This window comes from Artibeus jamaicensis, unplaced genomic scaffold (assembly GCF_021234435.1).
Source record: "Artibeus jamaicensis isolate MK-2021 breed Jamaican fruit bat unplaced genomic scaffold, CSHL_Jam_final contig_466, whole genome shotgun sequence".
NCBI classification, from domain to species: Eukaryota; Metazoa; Chordata; class Mammalia; order Chiroptera; family Phyllostomidae; genus Artibeus; species Artibeus jamaicensis.
Window position 1 is genome coordinate 21524635 of NW_026521844.1, and position 15741 is coordinate 21540375.

Here is a 15741-nt window from a genome sequence, read left to right on the forward strand (position 1 = left end):
TTGAACAGTAGAAAACCATTTCTATAGGCACATTGTATCAGACAGAGAATACTTTGAAAGCGACTGAAGTTTAAATATGTAAGAATAAATACACAGTTTTTTATAAACAGATTTCTTTTTTTGGGTCCCTCCTTCTTTATTAGGCCATGGAAGAAGTATTTTTGATGCTATAACCTTAAAAGTTGTGGTCTTAGTTCTTAGCATGCGCATAAATTTTTTAAAAGTAACTTATAAAAATAAAAATATGCTTATATTTAAAAACATAATATTTGCTCCTGATTTTAAAAGTATTCAACATTAATTTTGGAAAATTAAAAAATACAGAAGTGCTGAAATAGAAAGTGATTATAATATCTGTGGAGAGTTTTAATGTTCCACAGGCGCTGTACCTCATGTGCGATATACATTATCTCAGTAAACTTTGCCGCGTGATGTGCTATTATTCTCATTTTATGTGAGTAGAAACCAATGTGCAGAAAGGTCAGGGGACAAGCACCGGGCATCATGGTGGTGACGGGTGAAGGGGACATGCAGCCCGGAGGTCTGACTCCGGCAGTCACCACAGCCTGCTGCCTCCCTCCACTGCCCGTACCAGCAAACTGTCACTGAGAGACGGCCCCGTCTGCTTTGTGTGTACAAGTGAAATCGTAGTGCAGATGGGTTTTTTTACCTTTATTGCTGGACTTTTTTTTAATAGTTAAACCTGTTAAGTAATAAACTGGCAAAGGCGTAATCTTGGTTTACTAATCCACAATGGAGCCCTAATTCTGAGCGTCTAAGTGATACCTTGGATTGAAAACAAACCAACAATGACCAACCAACCAACCAACCGACCAACAAAACACCCAGAAAGAAAAACGTTCTCCCGGAGGTCCAGCTAACACCCCCTGCGAAGCAACCACCGTTCCCATTCCTCCTCTCCCCGTCTCAGTGACGGCATGAGACCCCTGATAGAAAATGGAAGAGGGCTGACTCGCCAAGTGTTATCTTTGTATTTCTTTCCTTCTCACGTACAAGAGTTCGAAGCAAGGTTAATAACAGTAAAGTGTTAGAATCAGTCTTTGAGACGAATATTTTTATTTGTGTGTTCAGACTATAAATTGTAAATGCAGGAATTGTCAGTGGGTGATTTATACCATGGCCTGATTAAAAAAAATAAGCCCTTTTAAAAACATACACTGGTCCTTGTTAAGAAGAAAGAAAATCTTGGGAAAAAGAGACAAGATATATATTTGTGTGGAGTCTGTAGATGTTGAGCTCAGCCTTAGGCATTTTCACCCCTCAGGCCTCCTCCGCCACCCCCTTATTTTGTTACTGCAACTCTGCATGGCAGGTTATTAGCCTCACTTTGCAAATGAAAAAAAGTAACATTTAAAGCAGTTGAGACATTGGTCCATGAGCACACAAGCTGGTAACCAGTAACGTTGGGATTTGAACTTGAAAATGCGTGTCTCTGAAGTCTCAACCATATCAATTAATGTTGTAGTTGTAAAACAGACCCACTTTACTTTTTACAGAGTTTTTAAAATCTTGTATTTAATTTCAGTATCATATAATGCACCCTGTGAAGGGCACCGTTGAGGGCTGTGTGCATGTGTGCTCACAGGCTCTGCAAGCACCATCCCTGTCTGAGTCCAGAACCTTTTCATCAGCTCCCAGAGAAACTCATCCCATCCGCAGTCACTTCTTACAGAGTTGTGATCAAGCACGACCCTTCAAAACTGTTCTGCTAGAAGTCCAATTTTCCTAGCTTCTTTCCTCAAGCAAAAATGGTTCTTAGTTATTTATATAGATGTTGTGGAAAAGTTATAAAAATAATCTCAAATAACAGATGATTGATGTTGCTGAATGTATTTTTAAGTGAGGAAAGGTTTACTGGCAGGAGACTTTTCCCAAGTTACCAGTGTCAGTGAAATGCCCAGCACCTCGACGACCATCATTTCCATCATTTACTGGGCACTTCGCTCCACCAGGCACAAGAATGAGATATTCTATTTCATTTAATTCTGACAGCAGTCCTGCTAGGTGTGTATTAGTAGTCACATGACTGGGCAGAGAAGGAAAAACAAAGTGTAGAGAAGCGAAGCGTAGGTGTCAGGGCTGAGAGGCAAACCCTGGTCCGGTTTGATGTAAAAGCGCAAGTCATATCCACTGAGCTTCTTCTCTAAGGGAGAGGAAATGGGCCAGAAGAGAACACGGATCTGAGTGTAATTAAAATTTGAATCCAAATGGGAAATTTACACAAGCCCAGGATCCCAAAGAAGGTCATTCAGTGTTAACTTCTGGAAATATTATGCCAGCGACTTATGCATTCACATAATCAGATAAATACGGTATATACTGGCTTAAGAATCTATCAACCTGATTTTTCTGGTCCTTCCATTGAAAAACTGATAATTAACCTATCAAACCAGGAATGGAAACAATTGCCAATCCAGGAATGTGAAACCGTTCAGATTGGTTCTCTAGAAACCTCTTCTCCCAGGTACTTTTTGGCCTTTCAAGATAATTGTGTTAGACTATCCAATTAAAGGTTTCAAATACTGCTTTTCTCCTGGACCAAGGTTCTTTTCACTTATTTGAAGGCCTCCTTTGTGTTTATCAATCCTGCAACCATTTGGAAGGTGTGTCATTGATTTTCAGAAAAGGCAGAATGCATGACACATGTTGCTTTTATATGTAATTGTCACATAAGGTTATAATGAATGTGGTTAAAGCCTTATTTTCAGATGAACTATAAGGTTAGCTCTATCTTGAAAGAAATAAAAGCATATAACTGTTCTATGACACGGACAAAACTTTGCATTCAGTTTAGCAGGTATTGGCGGACCATTTCTTATGTTCTGAGCAGAGTCTGTGTGGAGGAATGTAGTAGTGATAGTAAGATACCACAAATAAAACTCATACTTTCCATGAAAGGGAACAGTGTGTGTGTGTGTATATGTTTGAGGTGAAAAAATGTATGTAAAACATATGCCCAACTAATTGTGATGCAAGGCATGATGTGGTAAGTTCTTCAGCTTTCCTGATTCTTCCAACTAGAACAACACTCACGCCCTACTTTAGACACTGCAGCCCCAGGTACTTTCCTTGTTTGTACCATTCATGATTGCAATTGTTTGTATGATTATTTGCTTAAGGTTCCAACAAATGCTTTGGTTCTGCTATAACCCTATCAGATATAAAAGTTACAAATTAAACATCAAAGATTGATGTTGTGAAAGTTCCTATGCTAGGAAATATGCATAGATGAGCCCTAAAAAGGAGCATCCTACCTATTCGGGGAGAGGTTTTGGTGGAGGTGACTGTGGGCCCAGTTTTTGAAAGATGGATACATGTGTTCACTGGGATAAGAAAGAAGGCAGAATGTCCCAGCAACGGGAAGAACATGTGAAAAGATACACGCACTTGAAAATGTGTTTCAAGGATGTCAGAGGATATCAATGGAGTTAAGTTCATGGAGAAAGATGGAGGAAGATGAGGAAAATCACAAAGTGTCTTTGGGGGCAGCTTAAATTGTTGACTTTATCTTGAATGCTCTGAAAAGTTTCTAAAGAGCAAAATCCTTCAGGGACTTGAGTTTTGGGGTGATTGTTTGGGCAGTGTGGGGGATAAACTGAAGGGAGCTGGGCTGTCTTTCACAATGATGTTGCAGTCGTCATGCAAGAAGTGAGTAGGCACTGAAAGGAGATAGGAAAAAAGTGGATGCATGTGCAAGGTGTTAAGGAAACAATATCTTACCCTCTGCCTCTTTGGAGGTGAATTAGCAAGAAGAGTCTAGGATGGTTTACAGGTTTTGGAACTTGGGAACTGTATAGATGGAATCTTTTACCAAAATATCCAACTTTGGGGGAAAGAGATGTGCACAGATTTGTTGTTTTGTAACTGCCTGTGGGTCATTTAATGAAAGCTTTACAGGAAAGCCTGGATATATGAGGTTAAAACTATGGAGGGATTGGGAATCTGGTCAGCAGTCATCAAGAGACTAAGATGTATGTAGAAGGATGCCCAAGAAAAGTAAAGAAAGGGAAAAGATTAGAGGCTTAACCCTGGAAACAGTAGAACTGGAGGACGGCCAGGTGGGAAACTAAGAAATTAAATAGAGAAGTAAAAAACAATGACAACAACAATAAGAAATTGGTGTCTCCAATGACAAGGAGGAAAAGCTTTATGAAATACTGAGTGATTAGTAGTTTTAATACATATAATTAGTTTGTGTCTAATTAGGACAAAATGCACCCATGGAGAATAGAAGAGCCTATTTTAGAAGAAGAGTGTTAGTCGGGCGCATGGACAAAAGGCGGCCCTCACAGGTGTAGGAGAGAGTGAAAGGTGCTAAATTGGAGACTATACAGCTACTTCTTTTTAAGGCAGGGATGTCAAACTCATTTTCACTGGGGGCCACATAAGTTTCAAAGGGCCAAATGTAACTTTAGGACTGCATAATGTAACGGCTCTTTAACAGTTTAGCGAGAGCTCGGTGCTGCCGCCTGGTGGAAACACCGTGCCGGGCCAGATAAAACAAGGCGGAGGGCTGGATTCCGCCCACAGGCCTTGTGTTTGTCACCTGCGTTTAGAAGTGAGCGTTTATAGGGGGAAAAAGGGGTAGAAAAAAAACACACGAAGAGGGGTTTTGAAAATTCAACATGAAGCTCTTGTGTGGTACATGTAGTGGCCGTCTAGGCCGCACGCTGTGCTCTGCAGCTGCCCAAGGGTGGGGCCGCATACAAACACGTGTATGTTTGTGAGTGTATTCATGTGCAACACAGGCACCTTAAGGGAGGCTAAAGCATTCCGTTTCCAAAGTCCGAAATCGCCATCAAGCCTTTGCTATGGCTCGAGTCAGTGGTTCCAGTTAGTTTTTCTCCTCCTCCCCTGTCCTGACCCTAGATCCACAAACACTTGTATTAGCACAGTTAAAGCTTATTGTTGTCATAGTTAGCCCAACCCATAACTAAGACTCTCTCCCAGACCCTGTTCAGAAAGCTGACACTAGTACATACTGCTTAGTCCCTGCAAAAGCAATGTTAGATTTGCTGCTGTCAGGTCTGTAAACAAATGGCTGCCCTCTGCTTCTGGAAAGCAGATGAATTTGCAGAGAAAAAACTTAATTTCCAGAACAAGGAAAACTCCCTGAAATAATTTCTATGTTATTTTACAAAATAAGTTTGATTTTTAAAACACTATGAAAACCAGAAGAAGCACATAGTGTTTTGTAAAGAAATATTGCACTGGGATGTTGGTGGGAATGCAGACTGGTGTGGCCACTATGGAAACAGTATGAAATTTTCTCAGAAAACTAAAAATGGAACTGCCTTTTGACCCAGCAATTCCACGCTGGGATTATACCCTAAGAGCCCGGAAACACCAATTCAAAAGAACCTATGCACCTCAATCTTCATAACAGCACAATTTACAATAGGAAAATACTGGAAGCAACCTAAGTGCCCATCAGTAAATGAGTGGATCAAAAAACTTGGTACATTTACACAATGGAAAACTACACAGCAGAAAGAAAGACAAAGCTCCTACCCTTTGTGACAGCATGGATGGAACTGGAGAGCATTGTCCTAAGTGAAATAAGCCAGACAGTGAAAGACAAATACCATATGACCTCACCTATAAGTGGAACCTAATCAACAAAACAAACAAGCAAGCAAAACAGAACCGAGACATGGAAATAAAGAAGAAACTGACAGTGACCAGAGGAGGGGGGGATAACAGGGTGGGGAGGAAGAAGGGAAAGGGTCAAGTCAAGGAATTTGTGTGTAGGGCCCACGGACAAAGACAGCAGGAGCAGGGATACTAACTGTGGAAGCTGAGGGGTAGGTAGTGCAGTGGGGAGTAAATGGCTGGGGAAGTGGGGACAACTGTAATTGAACAACAATAAAAAATGGCAAAAAAGGTGGAAATATTGCACTGGGAGGCAGTGTCCTGACGTGAATGGTAACTCTGCCACTAGGAGCCATGTGACCTTAGGAGAAGTCACCGTCTCCTTTTTTGCCTTCAGTTCTTTGAAAGAAGCTAAATATTGTCTATCTTTGTTTTACTCATGTTGAAATTTTATTCCCTTAAACCCTGAATGGAGCCATTCCACAAATAAATTTCCTTTTTCTATTGGTCTTTTGGAAAACTCCATTCTTGTCCAATGTCACTATATTGGAGTTTATCTTTTTGCTCTTTACCAACTTCCTAGGCAAATGAAATTGCCCCTTCATCTTTGCTCTCGCAATAGTTTTCAAGTATCTTTATCCTCATCACCACTATTTGTATAGCTATTTGCTCTTCCCCACAGCCCTACATACGAGGTCACACAGGGTAGGGGTCATCTTTTTGATACCCATTGTATGCTCAACAAACATGCATTGAACAGAAATAAAGATAACAACTCATTTAACAGGTAGGCAGTATATACAACCAGTATCAACAATGGCTGGACTTTTTCAAGACAGACCTCGATCATACTATAAACTTAAGAAGACTTTTTATCTGAAGAGAATGGGTGATGTGTAAACTAGAAGGGGTTTGTTGAGTGTTTATTATGAGTTGATGGAGGTCTTTATTATTTTTTGTTGTCTTTAATACCCAAGACTGTTGAAATTTCATGAGAGCATGGAGAAGTCAAATACAGTTTATTTCAATTGTATGCTAATATTAACTACTTTCCCTCAATGTTACCTAAATTTAAGACCTCATTAAAAAATTAGTATGTAAATTAAAATGAAAATAAGAGGACTATCTCTGACCTGTGACACTTAGTTCTTTTTTTGTTTTTTATGTCACGTACCCCATTCATTGTAGAGGATAAGTCTCATATATACAAAACACTTTTTTGTACGAACACTCTGTTGTTAGGCATTGAGAAGGTGGGATTCTGACTTAAGTCTGCTGACTCGGCATCAGGACGGCATCCTATTGGCTACTTGGAAATGACATTTTCCACTTCTAGTGGATCTCCTTCACTTTCTATATTTTATAATCAGCCTTAGTGATAAATACTTTTTTAACTGAAACAAAATTTATATATTTAACCATTACGATATTTTACATATTCTTTGTTTTGAAGAATTAATATACATACATAGCACCACGTTTTAAAAGTACAAAACGAGATACAGTCCTCGGCGCCCTGGCCCCGCCCCAGACCACACCTGCTGCCAGTTTCCGGTGGGCCCTTTGAGGAAGAGTCTGTGCATTGACGAGCACAGATGTAGGCACATTCTTTTTACATCGAGCAAATTGTAGCACACTTTAATATTCTTTCACATGCTTGTTAAATTTCATGTATTATAAATTCATGAATTAAATTTCAGATAATGAGTCTTAGAGGCCTTTCATATTGAGACAGAGTTGATGATTTTTACAGTTTCAGAACCCCCCCCCCCAGCTGCTGGACCCACATCGTTGGCGTCAGATGGCACATCAGCGGGGCGGTACTGGTACCTGTGTGCTGTCACTTGCTCACTCTGCGAAACTGTATCTGGAAGTTCATGTCTAGGAAAGGCATTTGGGAAAGGTAGCTTTTTAAAGTTTGATAGATAGTGATGAATTGCCATCCATAAGTGACTCAGTGTGTGCTCTGTCCAAGAATGTTTCCTTTACATTCTCTCTGGTACCCCCGCTTATCAAACATTTTATCCTTGAAACCCAAATAATTAAACAATGGAATCTTATGGTTCATATATTTTAAAGTTTTCTGATTATGAGTGAATCTTACGATTTGCACATGTTTAAAGGTGAATTATATCTCCTGCATAGTTCCTTACTCTATAATAAATCCTTACTCTAAACTCTTTGTGGGTTGTTTATTAATTCAGTGCACAGTTGTAAATGTTCCCCAAATGAAAAAGCCACAGTAACAGTCCCCATATTATTTTACTTCAGCAATGTGAAACATTAAATGTTTATTTAATATCGATTTCATTCTATCCATATTTAATAAATAATTTATTTGAAGTTCCAGATACTAAGATAGAAAAATGAAAGATACAGATACCTCAGTGTGTAAGTAGAGGAGCTTGTAATCTCTTGGGGGAAGGGACAGAATAAAATTAATTCTGTGGTGCAGGAACGATCGTTTGCTGTGGGAACTCACCCATGTGTGTGAATGATTTGGGGTAGAGTTAGGAGGCAGCGGAGAACACTTCCAAGAGGTAGCTGGTGGCATTTTAGGGCCTGAGTGGGAGTTTTAGGGTCTGAAAAGAGTTCAGGTGGTAGCAGTGAAAATGCCCACTTAGAACTCTGCCTACCTTTTGTTTGTTTGTTTTTTAATCCTTGCCTGAGGACATGTTTATTGATTTTTTTTAGAGGGGAGGGAGGGAGAGAGAGAGACCAGTTGCCTCCTGCACATGCCCTGACTAGGACTCCAACCTGAAACCTAGATATGTACCCTGACTGGGTATTGAACCTTCAACCTTTTGGAGTGCATGGTGACGCTCCAACCAACTGAGTCATACAGCCAGGGCAGAACTGTGCCTATATTTTGGTAGTGAGTTTTGACTAATAAGCAACTGTTGTTTTCCTGAATTTCATGAGTATTAACTATCTTGGATTGATTGACTTCATATTTCTCAAAAAAAAACACAACTCATACTTGCCTATAATGAGGTAAAAACATTTTCCTTCTATTTGACTTATATAACTCACATTTAAAGTTTAAAAAAAAATATAAATGACAAGCTCTGCATTTATTCCAAACAAAATGTTACAGAGTTAGGAGAAAAGAATGGAAAACCTCCAACTCCAGCAACAAACCCTGAAGTATTATTTATTTGAAGATTAGTGTCTAGGGCTGGATGGTTGGAGGAAAATGCATGAGTCTTACACCTTAGCTGGATGTCAGGAGGTTTTACCAGAAAACACCTGTAAGAGTAACAACGTTATTTGTTGCCATTTTTTTAGTTGGTAAGGTAAGATGTAGTGCTTAAATTAAATGAGAATTACTACCTGTGTCTCACAGTGACGTGACAGAATGTAGGAAAGGGTTGGAGGTAGATAGAGCCTGAATTTGGGTGCTGGGTCTTTCAGAAGTGGAGTTTGTTCTTTGGTGGGTATAGTGCCTATTAGCTGTGGCTAGGAAGTAAGATGGCAGCATTTGTTAAGCTTTGGACATTGTATATTCAGAGGAGAGATGCCTCCTTCAGTTCTGCTCACATTCCTTAATCTACATACAGCTTTTCCTAACTGCTGTTTCTCCCTCAAAAGATAGAATGGCCCAGTTTTTTCTCTGTACCTTCACTGAGCTCTGAAGTGCTACCTGTATTGGAAAGCTGTATTTTATTTATGGTTTACAAATCTCTCTTCCTTTACTAGCTTTTAGGGCAAGGTTCAGTTTCTAAATATTTATGGAAAGTATGAATAGATGAGTGACTGAAAAGTTATCTTAAAACCTTACCCCCTTCTTCCAGTGACAATGACCTTATTTTGAACTATACCAAAAAATGTTTTAATTAATATAATTTAATTCCACTGCCCTTCTTGGTGGCAATTTCTGGTATTTTATTTTCTTAAATATATTGTATTGATTATGCTGTTACAATTGTCCCATTTTCCCTGCTTTATTCCCCTCTGCCCTGCACCCCCCTCTCACATGCATTGCCCTCCCTTAGTTCATGTCCATGGGTCATACATATAAATTCTTTGGCTTCTAAAAGTGGTGTTTTTTTTCCTAGTAGCAAAATGGGAAAATAACATGAACAGGCAATTTCTTTGAAAAACTATAAGCTCTCAAGCAAGTTAAAAATGTTCAAACTCACTCATAATTAGAGATATGCAAATGAAGGTGACATTACAATTAAACTGACAAAAATGAAATAGTAGGACAAGACAGTCTATTGGTGGGGCAGTGGGGAACAGGAACACTCATACAAGAAATCTATACAAGGTTCTTAGGACATTACAGATGTTTTACATACTGAAATAACAAAGAAATAAAGTTAATTAATTTTAGTTAATTAAAATCAGCCGGCATGGAATATAAGTAATAATAAATGGACATAACTGGATTGCAATGGAATAAACTCCACTGACAAGGAAAAGGAAGAAAGGAACTAATCTGAGTTATTTTTAAGAATACTATTTTGACTAGACACTGTAAAAGGCTAAAGATAAAAACATCACTAATGTGGCATTTTTGCCAAAATTAATAACCTTTGACTAATCAGTTGAAAACACCAGAAAACCCAAATTAAAAGACATTCAATAAAATATTTGACACTCTGGCTGATGTAGCTCTGTGGATTGAGCCCGGACCTTCGAACCAAAGGATCGCGGTTCGATTCCCAGTCAGGGCACATGCGTGGGTTGCAGGCCAGTTCTCAGCAGGGGACGCACGAGAGGCAACCGTACATTGATATTTCTCACCCTCTCTCCTTACCTTCCCCTCTAAGATAAATAAATAAAATCTTTGAAAAAATATTTGAGCAATACTTTAATAAGTATTGTTCTGAAAGACAAGTAGAGACTGAAGCTCTCTCATTAACTGAAGAAGATTAAAGAGACAAATAAATGCAATGTGGGTCCCAGTTGAATCCTGAAACAGAAAAGGGACATTAGGGATTGAAAAACCGGTGACAGTGTGTAGTTTATTGTAATAGCATGGTGCCCTGTGGAATTTCTGGTTTTGATAGCTGTACACTGGCTGTGTAAGTTGTTAACCTTAGAAACTAGTAAATAGTATACATGAATGCTGTATTACTTTGCAACTTTTCTGTAAGTCTACATTTATTTCAAAGTAAAAAGGTTAGAGAAGAAATAGAAGAACAAATAATAAAGAACAAGAGGAAGAATATAAATTTTTAAAAAGACTCAGGTGTTTGCTTTTGTTGAAAATGGTTACAAGTCATTTAGACCATATGTCATTAATAAAGCAAACGTAGCTGGTAGTGGCTATTTCTGTCATATTAGCTAATGAGATTGATTTGATTGCCATCTGTGTGTGTTTGGGCTATTCTAACAAAAATACCATAGACTGGGTGGCTTAAGTAACAAGCATTTATTTCTCACAGTTCTGGAGCCAGGGAAGTCCAAGGTCAAGTCACCAAGATCCTATGTCTGTTCAGGACTGGCTTCCTGCTTCACAGATGGCTGTTTTCTTGCTATGCACTTGAATGATGGAAGCAGAAGGGAAACTCTCTGGAGTCTCTTTTATAAGGGCAGGAGTCCCCTTCATGACCCAGAAGCTTCCCAAAGGCCCCACTTCTACTACCCGAGGGGTTAGAAATTCAGTGTAAGAATCTGAGTGGGGGATACATTCAGTCTGTGGCAGTTGCCTATCCAATTGGATTTGACTGCATTTCTGAGATGTGAGATACAGGCCTGGTTGTACCCCAGCAGTTGGTGGAGGACATACAACACAGAACAAAGGCACTATCACACTGATGCTGGTCTTTTAGTTTCTCTGTTCATTGCTTTTTGAAAATGTAACTTACTCTCCACTTGATAGACATTTTGTCATTAGTATACTCATTAAAAGTTTTTGGCCTGGCACAATTTTGAATATCTTATTACTGACTCAATGTGGGCTTCCAAGCAGATAAATACACTGATTAATTGCACAGCTGATGCCAAGAGTCAGCAGATTCCTATGTTTAATATGAACAGAAAATAGATAAGTCACTGCTTAAAAATCTCAGAACTGCCTCAGACAATTATTAATTCCTACAAACTATGAATAAATAACTCTTTATAAAAAGGAAAACTTTAGACACTAGGAGTTGAAACAAGCTCACCTTTCATTATGTACCAGATTTTTAAATCACTCTTAGAAAGTGATTACTCCAGTCTGAAGCCACACATGTGAGTCACTTGCTAGAGCTGGTCCAAAGTCAATTAAAAACAGAAAGAATGCCTAACTTAAAAAGCAAAACAACTCAATAACTCAATCAGAGACAGACACATAATTTAAAATTTGGTCATTAAAATGACAATGTATTTTGAATTTAAAATTTAAGAATATAATTGCCAGTAAAATTTTGATTTTGGCTTATAGAATAATACAAACAGAAAGCAGAAAGTTGGGAAGTTTTTTTTTAAACTACAATTTGCCACATCACTACTGTCCATTGTGCTCCTGACTAGTACTGTCTGTCCTGTCTTGTGTTTGGATGTTGTGGTGGCTGTACAAGTGTGTTCTCCTTGAGTACTGCCCAAGATGCTTTAGGAAGACTACATCTGTGCACCTAATGTGGAACTGGAAGTCGCTTTTGGAGTGGCTTTAACAAACATGTACATTGAAGTCCTGATAAGGGTAATAACCTTTATTTAAAAAAATAAGTTTAAGTAATAAATTTCTAGTGATCAATAAATACCCTTTTATATCTGCTTTGATCCAATTTCCATAATGTATACTAAGAAAAAAATGCATTAAAATGCCACATGCTTTCTTTGGTTTAATCTGAACTCACTTGAGAGCTCAGTAACTACAAAAAATCTGCTAACATGATCCCTTGGTTGGTTTTCAACTACCGTGATGATTCATTTCCTTTGTGCTGAATACACTTGACCACAAGAATCACTTCAACAGCCATTTAAACAGAAGACAACAGACCATCTGAATATGAATCGTGACAGTGACCTTTCCTGCCCTGCCTTCTAAGAGTTTATAGTTTTGTTGGGGAGGCAAAAGGTTCACATGTGAACCCTTCCTGTAATGAAATAAATGAGCCAGTATGTTAAGCCCTTGAGGGGCACTTAGAATCCAGGAAGTTGGGAATAGCACCTTATCTGGCAAAGATAATACAAATCTTCAAAGTACTTTCATGAGTTTCACCGCACTGAATCCTTGCACTGACTCTGGCTGGTAGGCAAAGAGGTTCATGGTAAGTACGAAAATTGATGCTCAGGACATTGTGTGCATTTTAAATTCACACATGGACCTCCTTGTCCATTCTGGTCCCTTCGAGGGAATCAGGATCTTGCTTCATTTGTGTGTATGCACGTATGTGCTATGTTTCAAGGAATAGCATTACTGTATCTCAAAGTAAACGGATAGCTCTGGCATTGGGTTCCAGAGCAGGAGTGCTCCACCGGAAAGCTCTCTGCCTGTGCTGCAGCACAAAGGACTATTTTTAGGTGTTTTTCTTTTGCTAATTGCCCCTCCCTCCAGGGGGAATTTCTATGGTAGAATCCCCAGATGAGCCAAGTTTCTCACTAATTCCCGAAGAGACCGGAAAGACGCTAGCCATGACCCAGGTTGCCCAGAGATGACAGTGCGGCAGCGTTAGCAAGATCTTCAAGGACCTTGCAGCCCACAGAGCCTGGGTGGTTCCAGGGAACAGTTCTCACAGATGATTGGAGGAAAGGCCTGGCTGTACGTACGTATGTATCTTACTGAGTCTTGGAAGCATCTCCAATGATCTTACCTGGCAGTAGCCAAATTCTGAAAGGAACTAAAAGAGTGGGAGCCAGGGCTGGCTGTGGGCTGAAGGCCGTCCAGATGTTCTGGCTTTCTTCTGCCACCTTTGAGAGGAAAAAGGAGGTGACTTCTGAAAGAAATTCCTTTTCAGACAACTTAAGCTTTTAGAGAACATTATAGGAACTGTAAAGGCTTAGCCTAGGGAAGAGAAAAAGGAAAGTGGGGTTGAAAACCATTTTTACTCCTTTGGAGGGAGGAGCTAACCAGCTAGAGCTAGGTGTCCATGGGACAACAGGTGGAGCGAACAAGAAGTTGTTGGCTCAGTGTCAGTGCAAACCTTCGGACATGTTTTGTGCAATGAACTAACTTGGGAACTGTGAGTTCTCTATACCTGAACTGGCCAAGCGGGAACATGGACACTAGTATGGACACTGGCGTTCACTGGAAAGTGAGAGTGATGGGAGAACCCTCAGGTGGGGTGCTAAGTGACCATTGTTAACACTATTATAGCCGTTATTTTATGTCAAGTGTTTTCTTAACCTTCAACAAGGGGTATAGAAGGTAGATGATATAACTTTTTTAGAGACGAGGAAACAGGCACAGAGAGGTTAAATAATTTGTTCAAGATCACATAACGCAAGAATTTGGATCTAGGCTGTTTATCTCCAGTGTTTATATTCTTGACCATTTGCTATACTGCTGAGTCCTCTAGATGCCTCTTGCTCTGAGATTCCGGGTAGGGTGGGTGGAGTCCAGTCCCATTGCCAGCGTTCTTTGCAGGTTTCGCGCATAAGCCTTCCAAAAGGGCTTTGATGGTTTCCCCTGGGGGCAAATGAATGAACAAACTAACCAACGAGTCAATAAATAAAGCCGAAGACGTTGCTGGGGAAAATATAATCAAGACCTTCAGACCCACAGGGGAAGCTGACTGGTCATCTTTGGGGTCAGAAGTTCGAGCCAAAGGGAAGTGCTCTTGTTTTCTGATCTTCTTCCTCATCTGCCTCTCCTCCCCTGCGCCCGCCCTCAGTCCCCTTCGGGCCTCCCTCTCCCCTGCACTGGCCTCCCACTGGACCCCTGCTAAACTTCTCCAGGACACTGGAAGGCACAGGGACGATCACAAAACAAGCAGTTCTCTGTTCCACACCCTCCCCCACCCCTATATACAGAGGGGGAAAGTGACTTACCCAAGGTCACAGAGCCCCCATCAGAAGATCCAGGGGTCGACTCCCACATCGGGGCTCGGCCCACACCGAGGCACACCTTCCGCTCACTCGCGCACCCGTGAGCTTTCTTTATTCCGTATCCCTTCCTCCCCACCCCTACTCTCCAGTTCCCTGGAGTCGCATCTGACGCTTTGCAGGCACCGGGGTCCAGTCCTTCCAGCGGGCGCTTGCCTTCCGCCGCATTCCCACGCCCAGTCGCCCTCTGCACGCGCGCAGCCCACGGGGCCCAGTGTTCACCGCCCCACGCTGAAAGGAGGAGTAGGGCCCTGAGCCTGGAGTCCGGAAAGCCAGGGCCCGCACGGGACCCCGCCGTCGTTCCCCCGGGAGCCGGCACCTGGAAAGGGGAGACGACCCAGTCACCCTCCAGCCTGCGGACCAGTCGCCTCTTGGAAAAGTCCCAAAGTGTCACGTTCGCTCCCACGGGGGTGTGGCCGAGCCTGTGGCTCCCCGGGGGGCTGCCCGGGCAGAGCCGCACTTCCTCCTTCCCTGCCTGTCGTGGCCCCGGCGCCCGGATCGCTCCTGCCCTGCGCCCCGGATCCTGCCGGCCCGCGGCACAAACTGCTCTCCACCTGGGCCGCGCGCACCATGGACGCGAGAGCCGGCTGGACAGGACTGGCCCCTGCCTTTCGGCTGGATCATTAGCGGAGGTGGGCGGGGAGTGGACGAACCCCACACACGCGCTTCTCCATGAAGATTCTTGAGCTTTCTTTGAAGAAAGGAGTGCATATGCTGCAGTGTCTCTGTGGAAGGAGCCTGAGGACCAGCAACAGCCTAAGTGGTGAGAAAACGTTCTTTCCTTAGTCCTACCCCCCCGCGCCCCCCCCCCCACCAAGTCCCCGGCCTCTCCTCTTCCCTCCCCTTCTTTATTCAGCGCAGGTAGGTGGTGGTGCAGGGAAGGCGTCTACTTACTGGGGCGAGATAATGGCCCCACCGCGGGTTCTGTCCTTTTTTTTTAATCCCTGAAGTCATCAGCGCTTTATAGAATGCTGTAGCTGTCACCCAGCGCCTGCACTGGAACCCGCGGGTCTCTTTTTGAGGGGCGCTTTCAGTGACCTGCTTTCGCACTTCCTGGCGGCTCGCTCCTTGTGACTGGCGAGGGCGGCGTGCGACTGGGAACAGTTGCTCAGTGTCTCTCCTAAGAAGTCGCCGGTGCGTTCGGCAGGA

The 15741-nt window shown here is 41.7% G+C and overlaps 1 protein-coding gene across 3 annotated transcripts in view; it reads left to right on the plus strand.

Annotated features, from left to right (window-relative positions):
• Positions 1-15741, plus strand: part of FGF12 (fibroblast growth factor 12) — a 529784-nt gene that overhangs the window by 171954 nt on the left and 342089 nt on the right. The window contains exon 1 of one of the 3 annotated variants that reach the window (XM_037158498.2): positions 14812-15355. The exons of the other annotated variants lie outside the window; for them this stretch is intronic. Within the exon in view, the coding sequence (XP_037014393.1) occupies positions 15265-15355 (91 nt within the window). The 5' untranslated portion in view covers positions 14812-15264. Of the gene's footprint in view, positions 1-14811; positions 15356-15741 lie in introns of those variants that run through there. 3 annotated transcript variants of the gene reach the window in all.